Source organism: Monomorium pharaonis, chromosome 10, assembly GCF_013373865.1.
Source record: "Monomorium pharaonis isolate MP-MQ-018 chromosome 10, ASM1337386v2, whole genome shotgun sequence".
NCBI lineage: Eukaryota > Metazoa > Arthropoda > Insecta > Hymenoptera > Formicidae > Monomorium > Monomorium pharaonis.
This window is the reverse complement of record NC_050476.1, coordinates 1053971-1079040: the sequence shown is the minus strand read 5'-3', so window position 1 is coordinate 1079040 and position 25070 is coordinate 1053971. Positions and strand designations below refer to the sequence as shown.

At 41.3% G+C, this 25070-nt stretch overlaps 2 protein-coding genes across 3 annotated transcripts in view; both read left to right on the top strand.

The window, feature by feature from the left end:
• Nucleotides 1–10633, top strand: part of LOC105840594 (TBC1 domain family member 13) — a 27745-nt gene extending 17112 nt beyond the window's left edge. Inside the window, exon 11 of the mRNA XM_036292768.1 lies at nucleotides 10549–10633. Within this exon, the coding sequence (XP_036148661.1) occupies nucleotides 10549–10590 (42 nt within the window). The 3' untranslated portion in view covers nucleotides 10591–10633. The remainder of the gene's footprint in view (nucleotides 1–10548) is intronic.
• LOC105839665 (LIM/homeobox protein Awh) lies at nucleotides 10553–25011 on the top strand. 2 transcript variants are annotated; one of them, XM_036292769.1, is made up of 4 exons: nucleotides 10553–10638; nucleotides 18232–18587; nucleotides 23542–23996; nucleotides 24083–25011. In XM_036292769.1, exons 2-4 carry the CDS (start codon nucleotides 18238–18240, stop codon nucleotides 24289–24291), a joined length of 1014 nt encoding a protein of 337 aa, XP_036148662.1. In that variant the 5' UTR covers nucleotides 10553–10638; nucleotides 18232–18237; the 3' UTR covers nucleotides 24292–25011. The 2 variants fall into 2 exon arrangements, with proteins under 2 accessions (XP_036148662.1, XP_012541584.1); XM_012686130.3 differs by lacking the exon at nucleotides 10553–10638 and adding an exon at nucleotides 10946–13739.
• Nucleotides 25012–25070: the final 59 nt, after the last annotated feature.

The following is a 25070-nucleotide window of genomic DNA, read 5'->3' as shown; positions in this document are numbered from 1 at the left end:
GTTTTGTTCTCTCATTGAATTTTAATATCCAAAGTCTGATATTGATTTAAAGATCAAATTGTACTAGCGATTACCGATTGGCAATCACTAGTCAATTGCAATTGCAATTGTGATTGAAAATGCTCTCTATTTTATAATTGTCAACTATCTAAATCGGCAATTAATCGCAAAGTGTTGTAATTTAATCAAGTGACAGATGCAATTGACTGTAAATTATTCTGTTAATATTTTTACTACACTTCTTACTATTCCAGAAGCATAACAAATCGTAGTTAACACTTTTCTTTTTCACAGCCATTGCAATATTGATTAACACTGCTTGATATTTTGTTGAATATCTTTTTGAATACGAAATATGCACAATTACCATATTCAAATGATTGCATAATTGTAGATCGCTAATCGTAATTCAATTGGCAATGACAGTGTGATTTGGTCTTAACGTTACTCATAATCACCGTCGCAATTGTCTTTGCAGAAATTACGAGGCTGCGCACTTTTTTTTCGCTAGTCCACACCCGTGACCTGTGTATACTCATCGAAATTGATCAATCGCTTGTACCGGTTGAGGGTGCATATTTAGCGGGCGCGGGGGTAAAACTGTGTAACGCTCAAGCTGGAAAATATATATCAGTGTGCGCGCGTATACGTACACACTGGTTTGCATCGCGATCAAGTGCCGCGAGAATTGTTACCCCGGTCTTTGTGCAACAGCGCCGGCATCTTCAATAACGACCCTTCCAAAACCGCAACCCTCCCCCCTCGGCCGAAAAATATTCCGCTCGCGTATACCGCGCTCCGTTCCGGAAGATGTTTGGGATTTGGGATTTGGAATTCACTATTTTGTCAGGATACGAGGGACTACCCGATCTCGAGAAGGAAAGAGGGACACTCTCCTCTCTCCGGGGGAGGACACGGAGGGGTGAAGTCGCTTCGGTCGCTGCGAATTGGTATACGTGCGGCGCCTGTGTATATCTCGCGGGGCGTCGCGTAGGTACATCGTCGTATAAACGCGGCGATGAAAGGAGGAAGGCACGGAAGAATGAAATGATCGAGTTATGCCTGATTGCCGCTTGTTGTTCCAGCTCGATAAACCGGACTCGGACTCGAATTCAGTCCTGCTCTCCCCAATTTCGCTGGATCCTCCAGCCCTTCGCTGATAATCGTCCCGAAGGAAACGCGAAACTCGTTTTGCGACGACGAGGACGACGACCGAGTCGATGGCGCCGGACAGAAAAGCAATTTCCTTAATTTGTTTTAATCTCGTCGATTGTGTGATCGGTGCGAAACCCTTTCCCGACGACGGAACCCGCTCAATCTCAACGGCGCGTCTGCCGGTCGCGGCTCTGGGGATCGCTCGATCGCTCGATCGCTCGCTCGCGTTTTACATGTTACTTTCAGCCTGTTATTCATACATACGAATCGCGGGATTGATACGCCACTTGTTGGCACATGTCGTTAGGCCCGTAAGAAATACTTTCGAGCCAAGCGGTTCACGGTTGTCAACGACAGTTAATTCAGCGTGTAACCGTACGCGGGATCGAATTAACGTTAAGATCAAATTGGATTTGGCGCCGGCGCTGGTCTGGCTAAAACTTAGTCATCCGGCAGGACCCTCTTAATCCGTTTACGCTCCTTCGTTCGGGATCCTGCCGTCTGCGTCTCCGCGGCTACGTTGACAGAGAAATAAAGAGAGCGCGGGGCGGGTAAGAGAGGAGGAAAAGAAAGGAGGAGAAAGAGAGAGATCGTTTCATTGAAACAAGAGTAAGAGTCTATCGATAACGAATATCGGTTCAACGGAGATGAAATTAAATGCGGGCGAAGGAGAATAATATCCGTTTTCCGGAAAGTGCCGACGTCATGCGATTTGTTGTCGCGGAGTGAATGCAAGAGAATCGCATTCTTTCACCGAGTCACCTAAAACAAGCATTGATCCTTCTGAAGTTTTTTTGTGAGAAATAAAAAAAAATATAAAAAGGGATTGTATGATATATCTGTATATGTAGATATACGGATAACTAAATCATTCGTATATCTACATACTACAACGTCGTACGCTGAAGAAAGAGTTTAATAATAATAATTAAGCCTAAATGATAGTTACTAAGCTCTTTGATAAAAAATAGTTAGTTAATGTATGTACAACTTATTATTCAAACATTTAGTAATATTTAAGAATAGTTTTTTGGTAACTGATTGATTATATAATACTATTACTACAAGTTTAATTATTATTAATATAATTATTAAATATCTGGTTGTATATTAATCAACATTTGTCTGAAATTATTTTACCAAAGTTTGATTAATACTAAAGTTCTTTTTTCCGTGTATAGACGCGAATACGCGGTTAATGTGACACTTTGTCGACAACTTCGTTGCCTCGTGGACCTCGATGTCTTCCTTTCTCGACACTTTGAGAGCAAGGCACCTTGTTGGCGGTTGCGATCCAGCCTTCTCGCCGAGGCCACTTATCCGTAAAATTTCCGGGAGATTCGCGACGATTCGCGGGGCGTTGGCGGAGGTGGCATGGAACGGACACGCCCAGCGTCGCGACGCTTTTATCGATCAACAAGAGCACGGCCGATGTACGCCAACGGCCATTTTACTTTTCCGCCGGTTGATACGGGAGAGGATTGAGGAAGCGGAATCCCTGCCAGTAGAATCGAATGAATTCGCACGATATTTTAACGGATACAATTTATCAATTTTTTAAAAAATTCTAAGTAAAAATTGGCAAGCTTTTTTAAAGGTAAAGATGATAAATCTCTTGCAAGCTAAAACTTTGCGATGTACACAGAGAGAAAGATTTCTTTGAATTTAATAAACCGTTTTTTGTGTTGGACTATTTTAAAGCATATATTTTTTTGGTTTTAATAAATTTTACACAGATTTCTTTAGGTTTAATAAAATTTATTAGAAACAAAGAAATATAACTTTGGAATAGTCGAACAAAATGGTTTAATAAATCTAAAGAATCTTTCTCTCTGTGTAGAAGGCAGTTTATTTACAATCTGTGTTATAATTCTTTATGTTATATTAGTATGTGTTATGATTTTAATTTTTTATAATTCGTTAATAACGAATTATCGTAAATTGAATCAATTTGTCAAAGTTGTAAGTAGCGCAATGATGCATTATAGCTTACGTATTATAAAATAATTAATCTCTCTCTATAAAAAATATAAAAGGCTTAATGGTTATTTCGCGATACGTAAGTAGAAGGATAATTAAAGATGTGGAGTTTATAAAAAACAAGGACTTAGCTCTTGTACATTTTCTTACCCATGAGTGGCCATATATTCCACTCCTTTTGACAGATGGTAAAAATACAAGAATATTTGTAAAAGTTTTTCTTTCAAATATAAGATATATTCCATAAAAAAATTTTTGGAGCAGTAGATAATACTGTTTATATTAGTATAGTTGATTTTTTTCAACATAAATAATGTCTAATAAATCAAGTTTTCGATAGATATGCATTTATACCGGAGTTACTTTAAATTGAAATAAATAAATAATTCTATTAATAAGTGCAAAGGTATCGCGTACTATGTGCGTATTTTTTGTCAGTCTCTGTTTGTATGTCTTCAAATATAGCAGTTCCGAATAAAAATATCTTGATAATTGGTAGGTTGAAACTCGAGTTTTCGTTCAAACGCATCATCTGAGTTAATGAATTTTTAAGTTGTCGATGTAGCACGGTCCCTTTACGAGTAAAGAGACGGTCATTAGCGTTCATCGCCCGCGGATACGTACAGTATTTAGGGCCCTTAAGAGAGGCTGCTGAGAATTATAGATTCTCGCGTATCTCCATACACACAGGGCGTTATCATATTTATGGGCGGTGCCGGGAAGCGCGCGACACGAAAACCGCATCTATCGTCGCGCATATTTTTAAATACTAATTCGGTGTGCGTGCAACCTCTTTGTTTGTCCCGTGTTGGTCCCGTGTTGTTGTATAAGCCCCATTCAGATTGCGCGATCGGCTACCTCGCGGCCCTTACCCGCGGTTCTCTCTCGACGACATGAGGCGAAAATGAGGGAGCAGCATCCCGGGTCAAAGTGATCGCCGATCCTCGATCCATGCAAATGACTCAATAAGGAGATCAGGAGATGCTTAGGGATTTCGATACATGTACTTTGTGTGTCTGTACTGAAAAAAAATCCGGTGATCAAGATGATATTTATTAAACTTTGGTGAAATAATTTTAATCAAATGTAAGATTACTATAATTAAAATTAATAATTATTGTCAAACGATTCAAATATTTGATTAAAATTATTTCATCAAATTAATTATTACATTTTAGTGTTTTTACTTCATATAAGTTCCATGTTTTCATTCGCCTTACTCTCATTTATTTTTGTCAGAATAGTTTGTTAATTATTAAACTTTGATGAAATAATTTTAATGAAATATTTGAACAGCTTAATAATAATTATTAATTTTGATTATAGTAATCTCCCCTCTCTCTCTTTCTCTCTTGCTTTTCACGTACTTCTTTTCGACTTCGTCATATGAAAAAAAAGAGTTTAGTGCATCTCGTGGCGTCAACGACAATATGTAAGATCCTGTCGACGTGAAAGGCGGAAGTAGGCCCGCGTTGGGCCATGTTCGCTGATTCGAGAGGAATAATCGGATTACAGCTCAGTACAACCGCGTGCGCGGGGTGCGGCTCATTGTTGAACATTGACTCGAGAGGGATGAAACCCACGTGTATAGCGGGCGCGTTCCTCGGCTGAATCTTCTCTCTTCTCCCCGCTCTTTCTCTCGAACGCTGCGCTCGCCCGACAATCGAGAGATCAAATGAATCTCATTCTGGGGCTCCGAACACCCCGACACGTGGCCTTATGCTATTACGTAATATAATATTGATCTCGCACGCTCCTGTCCTGCGGTGTCCTGCGATCTTTGCCGTTCCATAGAACTGCTGACTTTGGCCTCACTTGGACGATCCCACGCGAACACATCGACTGTGATCTTATCGTCGATGATCGTCTGCGATGAGGGTCAATGATACGATTACAACGCGGTGTTTCGACCTCTTTTACGCGGGATCTGTGCTACTTTGGCAAGAATTGTTAATGAGAGAGAGAGAGAGAGAGAGAGAGAGACTGTGTTTATATCTGTTTACAAAGAATTTTATCGATCGATTACACGGTCTTTGAAGAATTTTATTTATGGTTATCTGTTGAAAGCATCTTGTAAACACCTGGTGAATCTTTTGCTGTGATAATAACATTTTAGTAATATTTTGGAAATATGACGAAAAGATTTGATATTGATGTTACTAACACATTTTATAATCGTAGACATCTTATTATTTTTTTCAAAATTATTATTTTGAAGCTTACAAATATGTTAATTTGCGTTTTTCTGCTAGTAAAACATAGAACTCTCATTTCTAATAGCTCTGTAATATTTTATGTTCTGTTTAATAAAAAATTTAATATCTATATAAAAACAGAGGCACGGATTTACGCAAAAAAATTGTTTTAAACACCAAGATTGCTTTGACCAAATAAGACCTTCATTTATTAATTTGAGTTGTTCATATTGATCGATTTTTGTTTAATATTTACTTCATTATAAGAGTTTTACACTTTTATTGACATACCATTATCATAATAATTTCTTATGTATTCAATATAGATTTATTTGCTTATTTTATTACTTTTCTGGTAAATTAAAGAAATGAAAGATTAGAATCATATTTAACAGTTCAAAACTACAAAAAAGAAACGTAACATTTTTTACTTGCTCCTCTCAATATCAAAATCTATTTTCCTTTTTTTATGTATGAGAGAGGATATAATAAATAGATAAGGAGTTTGGCCAAAAAGAACGGATTTTGTTATTCGACGCTTTGTCAGACGCCCTGTGGAAAAAGGATCTTGTGATTGTCCATTATCGCGAACGGACGGATAGAAATTGTTTTCCCGCGCCTACAGCATGACTCGATTTTCAGAGCTAGCGGTCCCACGATGGAAACTGACAATCGACAATCGACGAAAGACGATTTTATCAGCGTCGCATCTCTCGCATCGCTAATTATCGCGAATATTATCGGTGTACGCGAGCCGCGCCGCGTCGAGCCGACTCGCATCGCGCTGAATCATCGGTGCGGCTTTATTAGGCCTTGATGCACCTGCGAGCGAGGCGGAAGCGACGCGTTCCCATGAAGAAATCCCGCCACCCGTAGGAAACACCGTCCACGTACGCGTACACGGGGTACGATCCGAGTGGGATGCGTGCGAGATTTAACTGTGTACAGGATGAAACAGAGAGAAAAAGAGAGAGAAAGAGAGAGATTTCAGGAACGAAACGCGCGCTCTGTGTTTGCCCGATGGCTAAACGCGTTAGTCTTAATCCGTACGTCGCTATTTTTTCGGTATCCCCTCGTGCTAGACCAACAAAACGCGTCCGACGTCTGTAATCGCTTGTAACAGCGTCGGTCGATCGTCCCCCGGGGAGGTGAAGGCAGCGTGATGACCCTCCATACGTCAGTCGCTTCCAGATCGAACCCACAACATTCCCGCACGATGACGAAACGACCTGTGCTATTACAGGTGAGAGCGGGAATCGTCGGCATGCGCTACCAAAACTCACGCGTTATTGTTCCGCGGTCTTTGTCATCGAGGCCATCCTCGGGAACTAAAGAAATAGCGATCTTCGTAATCTCGATCTTGTCAGTGGCAGTGAAGAACAAGTGTAAAAAAATTTTGCGCCACACACAGATTTGTAGAGAACGATTGAATTTTATGTAATTTTTAATTTAACAAAGTTAAGGATGAAGAGTGAGATTATAAAAAGTTTTCGAATCGAATTAAAATACGAAAATACGAAACACGTAAATAAATATTGATTAGAAGAGAAATACACATATGGGATAAATGTTTTCTGGAAAGAATTGTATGTTAATATGTAGGTGAATGTCATAGAAGAAGAAATTGGTCTGAAGAATTATATGATGAGAAAGAAAAATGAAGACAACTAGATATGATGATTTAGATACAGTTAAAGCGAATAGACCGCGGAAATTGAAGAGAAACAATTTTTTTAATTTAAAAGAAATTAGAAGAATGAAAAATGTCGGAGGGGGGGGGGGGTTTGTGCAAGAATTAATAACCAGTAAGTAGTAACAAATAAAAAAGAAGCAAAGATAAATGAATAGACATAAAAAGACTATGTTAGTTCTAGTCTCTATAATTTTCAACTGATTTTGTGCCAACTAATAGTTGTCAAGGCTTGATATTTCATACTCCGATGATTTCGCCGATAACATTCAGAGATAATTTTGTGGGCCGATAATTTCAGAGATCGATCTTGTTGCACCTGTGCAATCATCGGAATGTTTTGCCGGTTAATATTTGATCGTCTTCGCTGACAGAAGTGTGTTTGGACCTGTACCGATGCGCATACATTCCGTCTTTCGTGTGTAAGTAAATATGCTATTTATCGGCTTTCGCAATTTTTAACTCGATGAAACGCATGATACGTAAGGCCATCTTTAATTGCGTGTCGTTCATTTTATTTTGTTGCCGTTTCTCAGCGATAAATAATTCGTATTTTTATTATAATAGATTTTGATTGTGAAATTAAAATCCTTCTCGCACGTATACGCAAAAATTGTTTTTTGAGTTTACGATCAAAAGTAAACAATTTCCTTTTAAGTAGAAATGAACCTTGTTCGTACAAAGCTAAAATGTAATGCTTAATAATATTTTTGTGTGAATTTATATATATTTTCTATTCTTCTGTTGGTCTTAAAGCGCAGTCTTATATCAAATGTGGAATAATATCACAAATTAAACTGATAGTCAATTTATTTAGTTTTCCTGTACTCATATCACTTGAACTAATACGATCAAAAAATTAAAAAAAAAACAAAAAAACAAAAAGTAAATTTTTACAGAAAAGGATAACAGATAGAATAAAAAATGATCGAAGAAAAAAGTTTTTGATTAAAATATATATTGATGAGAAAATAAGATACATTTTGCGTGTCAAATAGATTCAAACAAAGCAGCAGGACTAATAATACTGGTGCTAATAAGCATCTTTAAATGGTTATTAAAGAATTTCACTGAATTACACTAAAATTTTCTTCTATTTTCCCGAGCATGCTTTGCGATGCCAAATAGGCGATGCTAAATATTGATACGCGAGGAAAGTTTTTCGTTTTATCAAAGAAATGGCGAACGACTGCATATATTGTGAGAGAAAGATAAATACAAGATGACAGACGGAGAAGGAGGATGGGAGCGAGGGAGTTCGAGGGCGAGAGCTTTGGTTTTCGTAAGGTTGAGCACAGTTTTGGCGATAACGAGCGGATTTGCAATCACGACTATATTGTGCAGGATCCTGCTGTTAGCTAACTTCAAGAGGGATGAAACACAGGCGCTCTGAGATCACAGGGCAGAAGGCTGAATGTATAGGATGTGGACGGAGAGGATGAGAGGAGCGTCGCGTCGCGTCGGCTCTCCATTACCGTCGCAATCGTCCGCATGTCTGCTGTGCGCGAGGCACAAACTGAGAATTTCAAATTTGCGAAATATTGTCACAGAATTATTTTCTCCTTTTGTATTCGTACTACTTAAATTTAATTCGTGATAAAACACTCGCGACTCTGAGACGTTTGTAATCTGATAATTTTTTTTAGAAAGAAATTAACAAATCGAAAAATTTGTAAATTAAAAAAAAAACGCAATAAATCTTGCGACATTTTTATATTTTTGAGGATATTCGAAGCTTCTTTTGCGTAAACGTTTATGTTGAACGAAATGTTCAAAAGGTTAACGATAGAAGTATAAGATCAGACCAAGGTTGCTGTTACAGTTCGTCCTTATTACTTGTGCAACTGTTTCTCGTGTGGTCCACGTAAACGCGGAGGCGAAACAGATAGTACATTGTTAAACACTCGCGTCTTCGGTTGAGAGGCAGCGAACCGGATTTTTATAATGTTCCCGCTATTTGCACAGCAGGCGGTTGGCGGTGCGAACGACACGACGCCTAGTCCGCTTTCTCGAATTTGTATTCTTTTACGAGAGCGCCGGAGACCTGGGTGACAATAGAGTCACGGGTTTCCGTGGCCGGGGTCTTGTGGCGCATCTCAGTTAGTTGTCGAACTCGAACAGGTCCGACGGGCGATCATTCTAATGATAATAATAGGTATCCTACCTCGTCAGACCAAAGACAGGCATTTTTAGGAAACACTGCGAGAGCGGAAAGCCTCTTTAATTCGCCGTGAAAAGTGCGAGGGCGAGCTCTCAATAGAAGGGGGTAAAATGCAAGGGTGACTGTCGGAGTCAAAATATTACGTGTGACATCGTAACTAATAATCTATCAATGTTATCTGCTGAATATCTGTATGTAGTATCTGTAGTTGCAATGTGCTTGAATATAAGAGTGACTCAGTCAAATGAGAATCAGTCAAATGAGGCATCAGTAAATGAGCAATTAAATGAAATTTTAGTAACGAGATTCTCAAAAGATTAATCTTAAGAATCATTTGATATAAAAGTTTATTTTTTTTTAATACGTATATCCTATTTTGTTTATATTAACTTTTTATTATAAGTTTATTAATTTATTAAAGCAAGGTACACGTTTTTTCTCTTTTAACTTAATATGACATTTTTATTTAATATAACATATTAAATTTTAAAACATAATGTTTATTTGATTAAAAATTATTTTAATCTATATAAAAATTAAATATAAAAAATAATTCTCAATTTATTACGTTGAAGTTTTCTGTTTTATTATTTTTCTTCAACAATCATTTACTGATGATTATTAAACTGATACAATGTCTTTAGTACTTGATAGCGAATATTATTGAATTGCTTTAGTCCGTATTAGTGTCCGTATTGAAGCTGTCGTACACAAAGCAACGTCAAGATGTGTGTTTAAATCGCGAAATCCTCAATACACTTTATTGTGCTATGTGTTAAAACACGTACTTTATTATTCAAGATATTTGTATTTTTACATTTAGACTAGACAGCGTACATTTATACAACACTTTAATGCACACCAATGCGCACTAGTGCAATTCAATCTACTAATGTAAAATCTAATAATATGAATCGCTATATAAATGTAGTTAAGAAAAACAATTTTACAATTTAACATTAACGATACACAATATGACAAACGATACACAATGACAAAGAGTATCTTATTGGATATTAATCATTGGATATCTTTGATTACTTTTTTATCTGTTTAAAGTAATTCAAAAAAATTTAACAAAATTCATAAACTTTTAAGTTTATATACAAATGAATTAAACAAATCTAAAAAATGTAATATAATTCAATTACCTTTAAAATTTTGAGAAATTATCGTCAATAAAAATTGATCGAAGGCGGAATACATATAATTGGGCTTTGAGAATTAAGCTCTAATTAGTATAGAATATCAAAACTTTTTGTAGTAATATACATATAATTATTTTGATGTTTATAACATAAAGTTATTTTCTGATTCGTATCTAACTAAAATTGTAAATACTGCATGAAATTATTCTTTTTGTGTAGGGACGCTGGTACTCTCAAAATACTCGTGACTGTGGTTATTAATTATCCAATTTTTTCCTCGTGGATGCACGTGACTGCCGTATCGCCTCGGTATGTATTCCTCGGTGACCATCGACTCGGTCGCTTGGGCTCTCGATCGCGCCTCGATTAATGGGCTCGTACGGAACGCAGCTCATGGATGCAGGACCGTCGCGTTGTCGCCTTCGATTTGTTCGGCACCGACGGAGACGAGGTGGAACCCCGCGGGGGTTCGTGATACGAGAAAGAGAAGATCCTGCGAGGCTGTCTCTCTCTCGCGAGGAAGGACCTTTGTTCACAGTTGGCTTCGCCACCGGAATAATTCGACCGCCATTTTTCTCGCTTTATGCCGGGTAAGCGTTACTAATGGCCCGTTCCCGAAGCGTTCGCGCGAGGCGACACGGATGAACTTGGCGCACGTAGGTAAATTTACACGGTTTTACGCGCCTGCTTCGAGTTAATAAATAAAGGCACCGACGCGCGCAAACTCTCGGAAATGCACGCTGGATGCGTCTCCTGCATCCCCATTCCGTCTTCTCCTTCCTCATGCGCCGAGCCTGCCACAAATGCAGTTTCGAAATGCCGCGGAAATTGTGCGCGATTCTCGATATTTTGCACAATATCTCGGTACACAGAGAAAATTTCTCCTAGAATTTACCTTTAAAATTATGGTAATCGTAGGGCAAACCGGACAGCAAAATTTTACTAAATTTTAACAAATTTTACTAAATAGAATTATAATTCTATGATTATAATTTTATGTTTTAAGAGACAATCCTCTTTGTACAGAATTGCGATACGGAATACGATCGGTTTGATAGCACGGCGGTTCATCGATCGAAGTTCCATCTTCCCGAAGCGTTTAAGGATCGCGACATTTCACGGATCACCGATCGTCCGGCAATAAAACATACGGGTGACAGGGCTGGGAGACCCGTTTGACAGTTTTCCACGACGCGAAAGAAATTCATATTCATTTTGGGCGTGGACATGGATACACGCGTCCGCAGCGTCGTCCACGCCGAACATGCTATAAACGCATCGCGTTGCACCTGTGTGCGTGGTGACGCGGAGAGATAGAAGCGGTACATAGGCGGGGTAGGATAGCCGTCGGTGATAAAAGCCGCCGGTCTATTCGGGGATGATTTACGGCTCGGGCCGCGGCGCGGTGAAAATACAAACAGGTGCTTCTCGAACTTCCTCGAAAACTCATATTTATCCGAATGAAAGAGGAGAGTCCATTTCTTATTCTCGATACGTGATTAACATAAAATTATATTAAACGTTTCTCCATTCTGTCACGCTCGCCTAGAAGGGATGAAAGATTGATAGAAAAACATAATTTGATAAAAAAAAACAAGATGAATGACGATACCGAAGATTTTAGACCATAGCGCAAAAAAGTATCTGAAAACTTTAATTAGATACAGATCTGAAAATAATTTTGTTTTTACTAATGTAAGTTAAACTAATTTTAAAACTATCTTTTCTTAGTTCAAAGAGAATTAGACTATTAAAATAATTATGCACAATGTTCAAACTGATTGTGCTAGAATGCAAAAATTGTTTGCAGCATATTGTTTATCATACTTGAACGTTCTACATATTAATCTTTATCTAAAAAAAATTTTATTTTTGTATATAACTAAATTTTCTAGTACTTTAGCAAAAATATTCTTTTTGTGCATCTTTACAATCTTTCCTTGTTAATTTACGCAACACAATCTATACTTGTTTTTATTTTAACTTTAAACTTGGTTTACTTTAATTTCTTTCTTTAATTTTAAAAAATTTAAAGCACATTGGTGCAAATAAGTCTTAGACTATTAAAATACTTATATAGGATACTTAAACTAGTTGCTAGAATATCAAAATTGTTTGCAGCATTGTTTATCACACTTGAACGTCCTAGGTACGACTAGTACCTATATATTTGTTGATCCAGCAAAATTACTTTTAAATCTGGAATCTATTAAATTTTTAGATACTTTAGTAAAAATCGCTCTTCCCTTATGTACGAAGAACCATTTCGCGATGGCTCTCGGCAAACTCGATGGGAGCGCATACTTCCACGTCGGAGTGTGCGGCGCGAGATATCGGATGTGCCCCAGCGACTCGCAAACGAAGTTTGCGTCGAAGACTCGGGAGTTTGCGAATCACCGTTGAAATTCCATTCGGCAGTTTGGCTGTCGACAATAAGGTACCCCAGTCGCTTGCGCGACACGATTCATCGTCTACCGGCGCTGCCGCGGGACCGTGCATCCCCATCTCTACTCCACACGCGTCCCTGCGCCGCGCCGTTCCGGAGAGGATCGTGAACCCTCCCGCTCTACGAGGGGGAATCATGGGCGGGCACCGTGGGCGGAGCTTCTCCGACTGGCGCTTACCCCGGACGTACGTCCTGGTCGGAGTTCCCGATCCTCTCCGTGACTCTGCCACCTATTATCAACACCTATCTGTCTCTCGCAACCCCCCTCGCAACACCCGACACATATGTAGCGCGAGCCCGTGAGTTGTTGCATCGGTGTGTACGACAGCTCCGATGGTTCCTCTCTTCGTGCAAGATACCGCGAAATATTCCACGCCGTTTTCTTCCCATGTCTATCAAGCGGCAAGGTGTCAACTCATTCGCAATTACGATGTCGATCCAGGATTTTGATTGTAGGGCGGAAATGGATCTCGGCAATGTTTCTTATCTGTATAGTGTGTGCACTCTCTCATGGTAGATCAGGCCCGGGGCTGTCATTGACACATGAATGTTGGGCCACGTGTGCGACTGTGTGAGTGCCGACCATCCCCACGCACTGCACGCTTCCATCGCCCATCCCAGCGCCCATCCGAGCGCCGTGGTAGGGGCAAAACCGAGTATGTCAGTCTTCTCTTAGCACCGATCGGGGCAGGGCGCTGTTTCGATTCTTTGCCGGAGTCGCGGCTCTCGCTTCTGCGCGAACGAATGACGGATGATCGGGCCGAGCGAGCCGAGCCGCGGCATAAATCTGTGGGATAGATATTATAGATTGGTGGAAAAAACTTGGTTCGCGGACTCGACAATACATGCGGAAAAGGGGGTGAGGAGAGGGCGTAAGAGCGCGCGAGTAATACGAGGTTACTCCGAAATGAAGAAGCGGAGAAGTGCGTAATCGCGCCTCTGGATTGATCGCGTAATTATGAAGGTAGGTCCTCGCCTCCGAACGCAGCTTGATGCGTAAGTGACCAATCTTTAAATTCTCTACGTGTCGACTTTTATTCTATTTCTGTTACTTTTCTAGCAGGATTCTTGAATAACAAAAACACGAAAAAAAAAAGAAAAACACATGGTCTGTTCTGTATAGCTGCACCGCTAAACTGATACAATAAGTTAGAATGAGAAGAAATAGATTTGTTTTACATATAACTTATTGTAGCAGTTTAGTAGTGTAGTTATAAAGCACGGTCAATTAACCCTAATGTTTTGTTCGAATTTCTTATACTATTATTGTTTGGGAGGGTCAATACGATAAAGCTCTATAACTATTACTATAATTTTATACCAGGATTAGTTGAAATCTAACAGAAGCATTGTTTTACTTGTCGGATTAACTTGTCGTTTGATTAGACATCATCGTTTTATGCGTAACATCAAAATTGCGAGAAGGGCGTTCGGTAGCTCGCCGATGTATCCGGTAGTCGATCCAGCATATAGTCTCGAGAGGTTCGCGTAGTCTGGGCCCCGACTTCGCCTCCTCCACATTTCTCACTTTGTCAGCTCATCTGCATCCACCGCTGGCTCGCTGCGTTGGCTCGTTGACGAATAAAAAATAGGACCTATTATTCTTTCTCACCCGTTCGCTGATTGCAGAAGGCGCGCTCCAAAAGGAGCAACGGCGCGGCACGAAAATGGGATACTCGTCAGTTCGGACTCGCCTGGGAGAATATTTGATAGATCTTAATCTTTTCTTCAACGCGAACGGAAGAGTGAAAGGGGGAGCGCACACACGTGGCGCGAGCCACGTATTTGCACTGGTGGACGTTGATAATTTATGAGCGGCGAAGAATCCAGATTCGATATTCGTTATGTTTTGCTCGGCCATCTATTGCTTTACTTTCGTGAAACATACTGATTAATGAAGAAAGTTCTCCGCGCCTCGAATTGCATCAGAAAATCATTTATCGTTCTACTTGCGGGACAGCCTGAACGACGACTTTTAAGGAATTTCTTAAAGAAAGGCTAAATTCCTTCAGTCTAATTCCTGTTCTAGAACTGACCTGTCTGAGCGCAGGGACAGTTGGGTCGACGATGACCATAAATTCGGACAGGTACGATGAAATTTCACGGTCAAGCCCATTCCACCTAGGAGACTCCCTGGTGTTAATACATTTGGTGGACATCCTTATTTAACGACGAGAGGCGACGTTGCTCGTTCATTAGTTACCCTGGAAAATTGCGCGTAACGCGTTATTCTCTTTCCCTTCTTCGAGTCGCTATTTATTCCCGTTAATTTGTACATTGTCCGCGCCCATTCACGCGTTAATTCGAACGCTTGGAATTAGCATAAATCCATCTTGATCAGTGTTAGACATTCGTTTGGATGTCCGTACCTTTCGGGCCGTTGCCTTCCGCCATTCGTATAACCCGTTCCGACGATTTTTTCCGTCCAGTCATCCCGCGACTGGAAGCGCCTTCTTTCGCGAGCTTTTGCTGCACGACACTTAAAACTCATCGCCCGGTGCGACGATACTAATAAATCGAGGTATCGCGACTCGCGGGTATATGCGATACGCAGCGCGTATGCGAAGGTGGTTTCTTACACGCGAGAGAAGATAGAGAAAAGCCACGAGGCATAAATCACAAGTGGGAAGTTCAGCGCTTTGCCTTCGGGCGAGTCATAAATCAATAGCTGTCCGGTTGTGCACATGAAATGATTACACCGCGGTCCCGCGTGTAGAATCGAGCGTGGAACGTTGAGTTCCAACGTGATGCGAGGTGGACGAAGCGGAAGGATCCTCGAAATTGGCCGTCGCGGTCGCGCGTCATCTTTCCAGATGTTTGACGCGGCTGCGACATGAAATTTTTCGTGTTTCTCCCCGATGTACCATACATTTGCTATCGCTCCTTGCCCTCCCAGATTCTCAGTTCAAAAATAATGCTCTTATTTCGGCAAAAAAATCGAGAATGATAGTGCTAAGCGTATATATTTAAGATGTGACTTGATAATAACATTTAGGACACCACTTAACCATACACATTCATCCGTACCTTAAACTTAATGATTATAAAGTATTTATCAACTTACATGATCCTGAAAATAATCTTGTTGGGTCATTAAAATAATTATGAAGCATAATTTAGGCATGTCGAGCAATATTGCAAAAGGTTGTGATATAGTTACTTTGAGTGTTCTACAAAATTATTTTTAGGTCTATATCTGACAAAATCAGATATTTTAGCAAAAATAATTAATACACATAGACCATAAAGTGTATAACATAAAAATTGAGAAAAGAGGGCAACAGCACTAACAATTTTCTATAAAATTTCTGCAGCGTAAAAAACTATAAAGAATTTGCTGCGAAAAAATTATTCTAGTTGAGGTAATATTTTTTATTAGATATTAATAAGTAAATTATCAATTTATTATAGTGATATTGCTATTCTGAATTAATTTAAAACTGCATTTTAAGACCGAAAGTAACGGCGCACAATTGGAAAAGAAAAAATATATAAAATTACATATGAAATATTTATTTGAGCACTAAAATCTGTTGTGATCATTGGTCTTTTCTTGATTTCAAAATTAAAATTCTTTCCGTGCATTTATACATTATCTTTCCTTACTTGTAACTTACTTAACATAGCTTTTGACATTTATATCTTTAATTATACCTGTTTGCTTTAATGTTAAGCGTAACTTTAAACTCAATTAAACTTATTTTTTATTTTCTTTAGTTGTTAGAATAATACATGACTTAAAGTAAAATTGACATTGACGCAAGCGCTAAAGTTACATTATATTTTTTATCACATTGTTAGAATACATTGTCAAAATCTTATTTTACACTTTTATTCTTATCCCTCTTTCTTTAGCCTTATTCCTTTCTCTTCTTCAACTCATTCTATATACACGTTTCCCGCATTTTTTATACATTTTTTTGTTATATTTAAATTTTTCTTTCACAGCCTATATGTATATATTTCTTTCATATTCTTACATATTTCTCGAAAGAAATTTTATCCTATAATTGGTGCGGGAGTAAAGAGCGCGCGAATGCAATCTCGCCCGAAGTAATTAACTCATCACACACCTCCCGGTGTGAACAATACCCTTGCACGCTGCTCGCGTGCCAATTAATATTATCGGGTATCACGTACGATCTGCATACGATCCGGCGTGTGCGCGCGTGCCGTGACGGGGCACGGCGAAATAAGAAATCCGCGCGCGGATCTGATAGACGGTATCTTACCACGTTTATCTCCGGCGACACATCGCACAATGAGCGCCGCCGTCGGCCTGGCCATCGTCAGCAGAAAAAGAATATCGCCGATGCGGATGATATTAACGATCGTTATTAATCGCGACGTAGCTCTAATAACCGGCTCGAGATAACGTGTATCACTGTATCGCGATCCATGATCGTGTTTCTTGGAATTTTTTTCATCTTTTTAAAGAATTTCATTATAATTTTAGTAGAAATTAAAAAAGCTATTCAAGAGCTGATAAAATTGCTATTCAAATAACTTATTTACATCAAACAAGTGAATATTACTTGTTTAATATAAAATAATAATTTTAAACAGTACTAATAATAAATTTATTTAAAGTAACTTTTTCTTTCAGCGCAAAGTGAAATTCTTCGAAGTCTATGTTGTCTCACAATTACCATGATTCTTTAATTCTAATAGAAAAATCTTTTCGTTCTAGTGTTCGATAAGAGCAAATACGTAACGGTGATAAGTTTCATGGATAACCGGCGCCAATTTAGGGATCTCAAGATCACGAACCCGCCGGATAATTAGACCATCGCGCGCGCGGCAATTTCGTGGATTTGCGTGAATACGATTATGCGTCGTCGAGGCACGAGGGATCATTTATCACTCGGCGCGGCCCGGCGGCCCCCGAAGCGGCAGATCGTCCATTATTTCACTTTGCCGAGCATTAATCGGCAGATTTGGGGTCCCTCTGACCGGAGTCAGATGTCTCCTCACCGACTTCGAAACGATGCTCGTTCCATATCGGTTCCCATCTTTACGTTTTCCACTTTCTCTTCTTTTACGATTTGCGTACGACATATTGTATATATATAAACATTATCTTGTTAAATTACCGTTAATTACCGCTCAGATAAACCTGTTTTCTCACGCGCAACATTAGGAAAAACAACTTCGCATGACAGTTTCTTGGATTCTCTTTGCTATTCACATTTCTCTTACATTAACACTATTTGAAAAATTTGTTTACACGATTAAGAATATTTTTTAATACTTTTCTATGTCTACTTTATGGATTGCGATAAATTCTATAGTCAACATTACTTTGAAAAAAATTTTATTATAAAAGTTATTTTTACATTATCAAAATGTTAATAACAAAAACCATGCTAAACTTAATACTTGAGTGAAAATTCAGTAGCTACAGTAGCATTCTGGGATGAAAATTTTATCACATCTGTTACTGCACATTCTTGCAGACTGAAATGGAGGCGGAGCCCAAATGCGCGGACGGCGTCTTGTGTCCGAAGGTTAATAACAATAAAAACAACAACAACAACAATAACAACAACAATAATAATAATAACACCAGTAACAACAATAACAACGTTGCCGTCGCGAAGAAAAGCGCCGGTGATAGCGGATACGGAGATGCTATGGAGATGGACTGCGGCGGCTGTGGGGAGAGTGTACGCGAGCGCACCGTCTTGTGCGTAGGGGGTCGTACCTACCACTCCAGATGCCTAAAGTGTTGCGCCTGTGCAAGGCCCCTGCACGACCAACACTCGTGCTTCCTGCGCGGCAGGCTGCTCTACTGCAGACACGATTACGCCCTGTAAGTGATAAACATTTGTATGCCAATATTACCCTCTCATCCCTCTTCGGCGCAGCGAAAGAGAGAGAGAGAGAGAGAGAGTTGCATTTAGCGGCAAGCGGTTTCTGATTGGAATCCCGCTATCCCGGAAATCTATCCCAGACTTTGGACGCGCGGACGTCGCTTCGCATCCTCATATGACGGATCGTTCGTTTGATCTGCAAGACGCGAAGGGGGAGGGGTCAACTTGTCCTCTGCGCACGGATCCGCATTCCGCATGTTGCTAACGGCGGGAAGGAAAGGGAGAAAGAAGGGAGGGAAGAAGAGGATTATCGGACGTTATCGATGAGGCCAGGAATAACCCGCTTCGTCGAGGGCAACTTATACGCGAACGCCCCCCCGCTGACGCGATTCGAGATCGAGTCGGCTTAGAGCCCGGCTTAGGAGGACGCGATTTGGCTACCGTGATCGCGCCACCCTCTTCTTTCCTCCTACCCTCCTGTTTCCGTCACCGGCCTGGCAAGGATTTTGTCACACGGAAAATTTAAATCCGTCCGATTCTATGGAAGACTCAGACTACGTTCGAGGAACGCGTTATTGCAGCGCTATTGCATTAATCTATCTTTAATTTACGTCTAATGAACGATGTAGATGCGTTTCCCGAAGGCAGCCTCGGTGGACAGTGGTATCGTCCAGAGATATTCAGTTCCGCACCGCGTTGACCCGCTAAGGATTCCTTTGTTCTTCGCGCGAAACAGGCACAGGCTGGATCGTCGATCGCGCGAACCGCGCGTCTCCCCCGAGTCACGTGGCTTCACGGGTCCGCGCGTGTTGGGTACACGGATGTGTGGTATTTCTACATCGATAGACATCCATAAGCGCGCGTATTGGGTGTCCGAGATGTGCGCTCGCGAGAGAGTCGCCATTGGGTGATTAATGTCTTCCAATGTAGTCTGCCTCTCCTCGTCTTCTTCTTCTTCCCCTCCCCCTCCCCCTGCCTCCTACCCCGGTGTACGGACCTCACGTATAGCCGGCTATTCACGTCACCGTGCATTCGTGTATCACGCATGCTCACGCACAGCACGAGCTGCGGAGTCACGTTGACGTCTCGACGTCTCACTGTCTCGCGCGCGCGCGCGGCAAACGCGGAAAAAAATAAATACTCTCGCGCGAAGCCGAGGTATCCTCATCTCGCTTTTACGCCTTCCCGCGTCATTTTTGCCCAACCCCCTTAAGACGCACGCGTAATCCGTTTATATACCTTAGACGTATCTTTCGTTACGCGATACTTACGAAGCATTTCTCAAGTTGTGTCCGGGCGATAGAAAGAGAAAGAGAGACGGGCGGCTCGAAAGGTCTGACGATACGAAAAATAACACGCTAGGATGGCACGATATAGTTGGTGGGAGGGGAAGGAATCGCCCGGCTATCATTAATTTATCAATGTCCCGAAAGCGGGTTACTTCGCGCTTCGTGATTCCGTATACCAAATATACGCGTACGTGTATATGTGGGTGCCGAGTCACTCGAGATGGGACTGCCTAGTGTCAGTGTTCCGGAGGACTGAGGAATTCGCCTCGTAAGGCACCGAAGCCAGCTGCGATCCTCGAATCGTTCCTTCTTCCCGCCTTCATCTGAGTGCGCACAGCGCGGTGCTTCTTTTCTTTGAGCAAGCGAGCGAGGAAGAAAGAGAGAGAGAGAGAGAGAGAGAGAGAGAAATAGAGTGGTCTTTGAAATTAATAAATATTCACTCGACCCCGAGACCCGCACGTCCTCTCGACGCCGAGGCCCGGGATCCTCCCTCCTCAACCCTTTCCCCGCTTTTGTCGCTTTCGTGCGTTTCGACCGAAAAAAGAAGAGCTCGGGTGTCGAAGTTATTCGTGGCCGCGGCAAAAATCGCTCTATTAGCGGTTTCCCTCACGTTGAGATTCCAGTTTTCACGATTCGGCGCGGTCGATACAGAAGCCCGACACTTGGGACCACCTGTCGCCATAATCGCGGCGTTATCTTTTCCACCTCGCCGGCACTTAAGGCCGTATACCTCAAGCGCGCGCGGGTGCCGGGACACTCGAAACGACGAAGCGAAATAATAAGCGCGCGCGGTTCTCCGAGCCGGCCGAAAAACGTCCGTGGGTAAATCGAATAACGCGTTATATATTGAAGCGATAATGTTACACGCGCGTTGGCGTTCCCCGGTATCGTTCACCAGAAGTATCAAAGTACTCGTCCGTGTAAATTATGACGAGAGCTGTTCGTTCTGCACGCTGCTACTGAGACGCAATTAACTCGAGTCACCGATGCGATATACTTCGCCTCGCGCAATCGTCCCCGGACCCTCGATCCTTGACGCGAAGATTCACATGCCGGCGGAGATTTGATTGTGCTCCTCTCGCAGCCGTCTCGTGTACCAGCGAGCACCCAACTTAATCCCCCGTTGACTTATAGGGCCCGCCTATGTGGAAGAACAAATGAATAAATTAGGGCGGGGCCGTTTGGTAGCCGACGCGCGCGTACGGCTCTGAAGATTTATAGATATCCAATACCAGTTCTCTCGCCGCCGCCGTCGCCGTCGGATACACGGGATTCCCCTCGTCGCCCTTGGCCCTCCTCGGTGCATTAAGTCCTCGCTCTTCTGGGGTACGTAGAGGGATGGATCGGGGGAAAGAAGGGAGAAAGATAGCGGGCGCTACTATTTACCTGAGGCGACGCACTCATCGGACGGTAACAGATTCACATTTTTACGGTGTTATCGGGAGTACAGGAAGTTATCGGGGAAGGTTTCTTAGTGTCACGAAATTTGCTTCTTGCGGAAACATGCGGAGAAGATTTCTTCCCCGCAGAAGGAGAGAAACCGTGCAGATAATTTAGAATTTATCAAAATTAGAATATTTCTCGTGATTTAGAAAATAGTCGCTTTAGAAGACAGATAATCAAAATAAGATAGATTATTGGAAAAAGAGTCTAGTAATAATAATTGAGCCCAAATGATAGTTACGGTATTTTGGTGAAATAATTTTAATCAAATGTTAGTATGAAAACTATTAATTATTTATTATTCCTTATAAATTTCGATATATTAGTTAAAACTTGCTAATATTGACATAAGTCTCTTTAATTACGATACTCTTATTTTTCACAAATATTGCACTTCTTTGTATTATTTATATCTTCTTTATTTTTATTTTTTTTATAATATGGTTTTAAACATGAAAATTAGCAGAATGCAGCGGAAACTGGCACACATCTGTCAGAGAGTAAGACAAATTATATAAGATAGTAAAAATTATATTGATTTATTATAAGGTAAAAGACATAGCATTAGATCTATCTATTAAGTCAGTGACCTAATCTAATCTGTATTATATTGCTACATGTTGTTACATGTATGTACGTGCTACGTGTTACATTTTGCGGAACAGCATACGATTTTTGTATAAATCGACAAAAACATTTTATATTAAAGTGAAAGACTTTTAGAAATCCTTATATACATTAATTATAAGTATTTTATAGAGATAATTTATGTTAAGAAAAAAAAAACGTAGCACTACTGGCCACTATGTTGGTTTATTTTATTAGATATTTTTGCTTATTATATCTATAATAAATTTTAACTGTTGCAAAATTCGAAACGATATAAAAGCCGCTGTATCATCTGATAAAACGCTCTTTAGTTTGTATTATGTTTTTAAAGTTTTACTTTTAGTTTTCATTTGAGAAATATAATCTAAAAAGAACGTGGTATTTCGTCAACCTTTATTGTTCTAAACCATTCGATAATAATAATTAATTTTAATTATATTAATCAAACATTTGATTGAATTTCGCCAAAATTTAAGGATTATTATCTAGGATCAGATTATTGTTATCAGACGCTTTTTTCGATATAGAGCGATCGTTCGTGATCGGTACGAACTAGCTCCTAGGCGTGCCCTTTGCGCGAGATCACCATAACCAATAATATCCTCCCGAAAACATCGCGTCATGCGACGATGACTATGCAGACGTGAAGACTAATCCCTCCATGAGCTTACCATATTTTTCCATACAATAACGCCATGGTCGATCGGTCGTTGATGCATTCTTCTACTTCTTCTGCTTCATCTCTATGCTTTTCTTCTTGCTTCTCTTTACTTTTTCCTTCCCCCCTCTTTCTTTTTCTTTCCTTCTTTCCTATATGTCTGTATATTTCTTATCAATCTTTTTTCTCTTCCTCCGCCTCGTTCTCCCTTCTTCCCGTTTCGTTTTCTCTTTTTCTTTTGCATACGCTCCTGTATGCGTGACACAATCTCCGCTAAATTTCACGTTTCAGTTATCTTCGCGCTGCTCTCGTGGTGCCCCCGATAATTATTTCTCCGCAGTTCCCCTCGATCTTCTTTTCCTCTGTAGCGTTAGATCCTCTTCTCGTGCATTTCGTCGGCAGGGATTCAAAGAGGCCAAGCCATTTGTACAGGGACAGGAAGCCGCACGACTGAGACATCGAAATAATCTCGACGTAATCTACCTCTCAAATCGCGCGCGATACCGATCCTTAAACCGAGGAGGCTCCGACGCCTCCTCGTCGGGCGGACATCGAGTGGCTGAGTAGTATGTTAATGAGGACAGGACTTGCCGCCGGGTCCTCGCGCTCTCGGAGGTCTCCGGGTGTACCTGCCGTCAGCGGGATAAAAATAGTTTTTCGTCCGCGTGTCCGCGCACGACCGAATCGGCCAGCGCGTTTATTGGCCGTTCGCTGACCGCTCGCCTTCGTCCAAAAGGAGAGACTCGCGCGCGAATCGATGAATGATGAATGACGGTAAGTAGATGATAAATGGGCGGTACACCGGTACACCGATCGGGCCCTCTTTGTCGCTGATTACGCGCGTCGATTAACTTTTTTGACGCGCGCGCTCGCGTTGAGAAAGTTTGACGGCGCATTGTCACACGTGCAGCTTTCACACGGGAGAAATCCCCTGCCACGTTCGCATTTTTGCAGAACGTTCGGCGCGAAGTGCGCGAAATGCGGGCGCAGCGTGGGCGCTGGGGACTGGGTGAGGAGGGCTAAGGACAGGGTGTACCACTTGGCCTGCTTCGCCTGCGACGCCTGCTCTCGTCAGCTGTCTACGGGCGAGCAATTCGCGCTGCTAGACACCCGGCTACTCTGCAAGGCCCACTATCTGGACGTAGTCGAGGGTAACAATACCTCCTCGTCGGAGGATTGCGATTCCGAGCACGGCGGCAAGGGCAGCAAGACGAAGCGCGTGAGGACGACCTTCACCGAGGAGCAACTCGCGGTCTTGCAGGCCAACTTCCAGATGGACAGCAATCCCGACGGGCAGGACCTCGAGAGGATAGCCCAGGTGACCGGTCTCAGTAAAAGGGTCACGCAGGTTTGGTTTCAGAACTCGCGGGCGAGGCAGAAGAAGCACAGCGGCAAAATCAAGACTCAGAGTAAGCGTCCGTTGCAGCGCGGCCTCGCGGGAAAGTGAGTATCCCCTGGGATTTAAACGAAACACCTGTTTTCCGTGTGCTTGCAGTGCATCACTCGCCGCCGATGCACCATCACCCGGTCGACCTGTATCCCAGTGGGATCAACGTGGTCGGCGCTTATCTCGGTGGTTATCAGGTCAGCAATGCCGGTAGTGAGAGCCCGGGTAGCCCGTTGACGCCCCTCACACCTCTGACTCCGCTCACGCCGACAACGCCGAACCACTTGCAGGCCCAATTCTGTCATCCAGCAGGATAATCCGATGTAAATGTTTCCGCGAGGCCGTTGATATTAATCTCCTTGCACTTTCTCATGCGCTTTTAGTTTTTGCTATAAGATCATATAAAATATTCGGAAATATATAAAATCGAGACAAGATATTGCAAGATCTAAAAGTTACGCCCGTTTTCTTCAAGTTCTTTTTTATACGCGTGAAAAAAGTATATCACGAGCCGACTGATGCACTAGTTACAAATTATTACGCGAGTAAATAATTAACAATTATAGGTAGGAAAGAGTTCTCAAGTCGAATTAATTTGTACATATATCCCGTGGAGATGTAAAATAAGCGCGCGTTTATCGTTAATACAATACGTAACGTATGGAAGGTACAAGTTTTTCGTATTTAAAGTTTAGATTTAAGCTTATTTATTCCGAACTTGTAACAATTTATTACGTCTACTCGCGATGGTGAATAAAATCTCTTAGACGACGCGAAAAGGAGAAAGAAAACCGCAAGATTGCTGAATCCGTCTTTCGAAACACTTCGACGTAGATATTCTTTAATATTCATAGTAAGAAATTGTATATAGTGCGAATCGTAGCTTTTGTACATATATCTTCTTAGATAAATATAAGTTAATATAGAAGTATTCTGTGAAGAGTGAGATAGAAGCGTGGAGACGAGAACTTGATATTCACTTGTCGCTGCAATATTATAAACCGTACTGTTATTAATAAAACGCCTTTTATTGTTAACCCCGTCGCGATTATTTAGCCTATAATTATTACATCCTATAATTTGCTCCTTCAGTCAC

Bases quoted from the DNA above. Each gene is read 5' to 3' on its own strand.
- LOC105839665 (XM_012686130.3), top strand. The intron at 18,588-23,541 runs GTAAGTGATAAA...GCATTTTTGCAG, and splicing joins TGCAGACACGATTACGCCCT to AACGTTCGGCGCGAAGTGCG. The intron at 23,997-24,082 runs GTAAGCGTCCGT...GTGTGCTTGCAG, and splicing joins CGGCAAAATCAAGACTCAGA to TGCATCACTCGCCGCCGATG.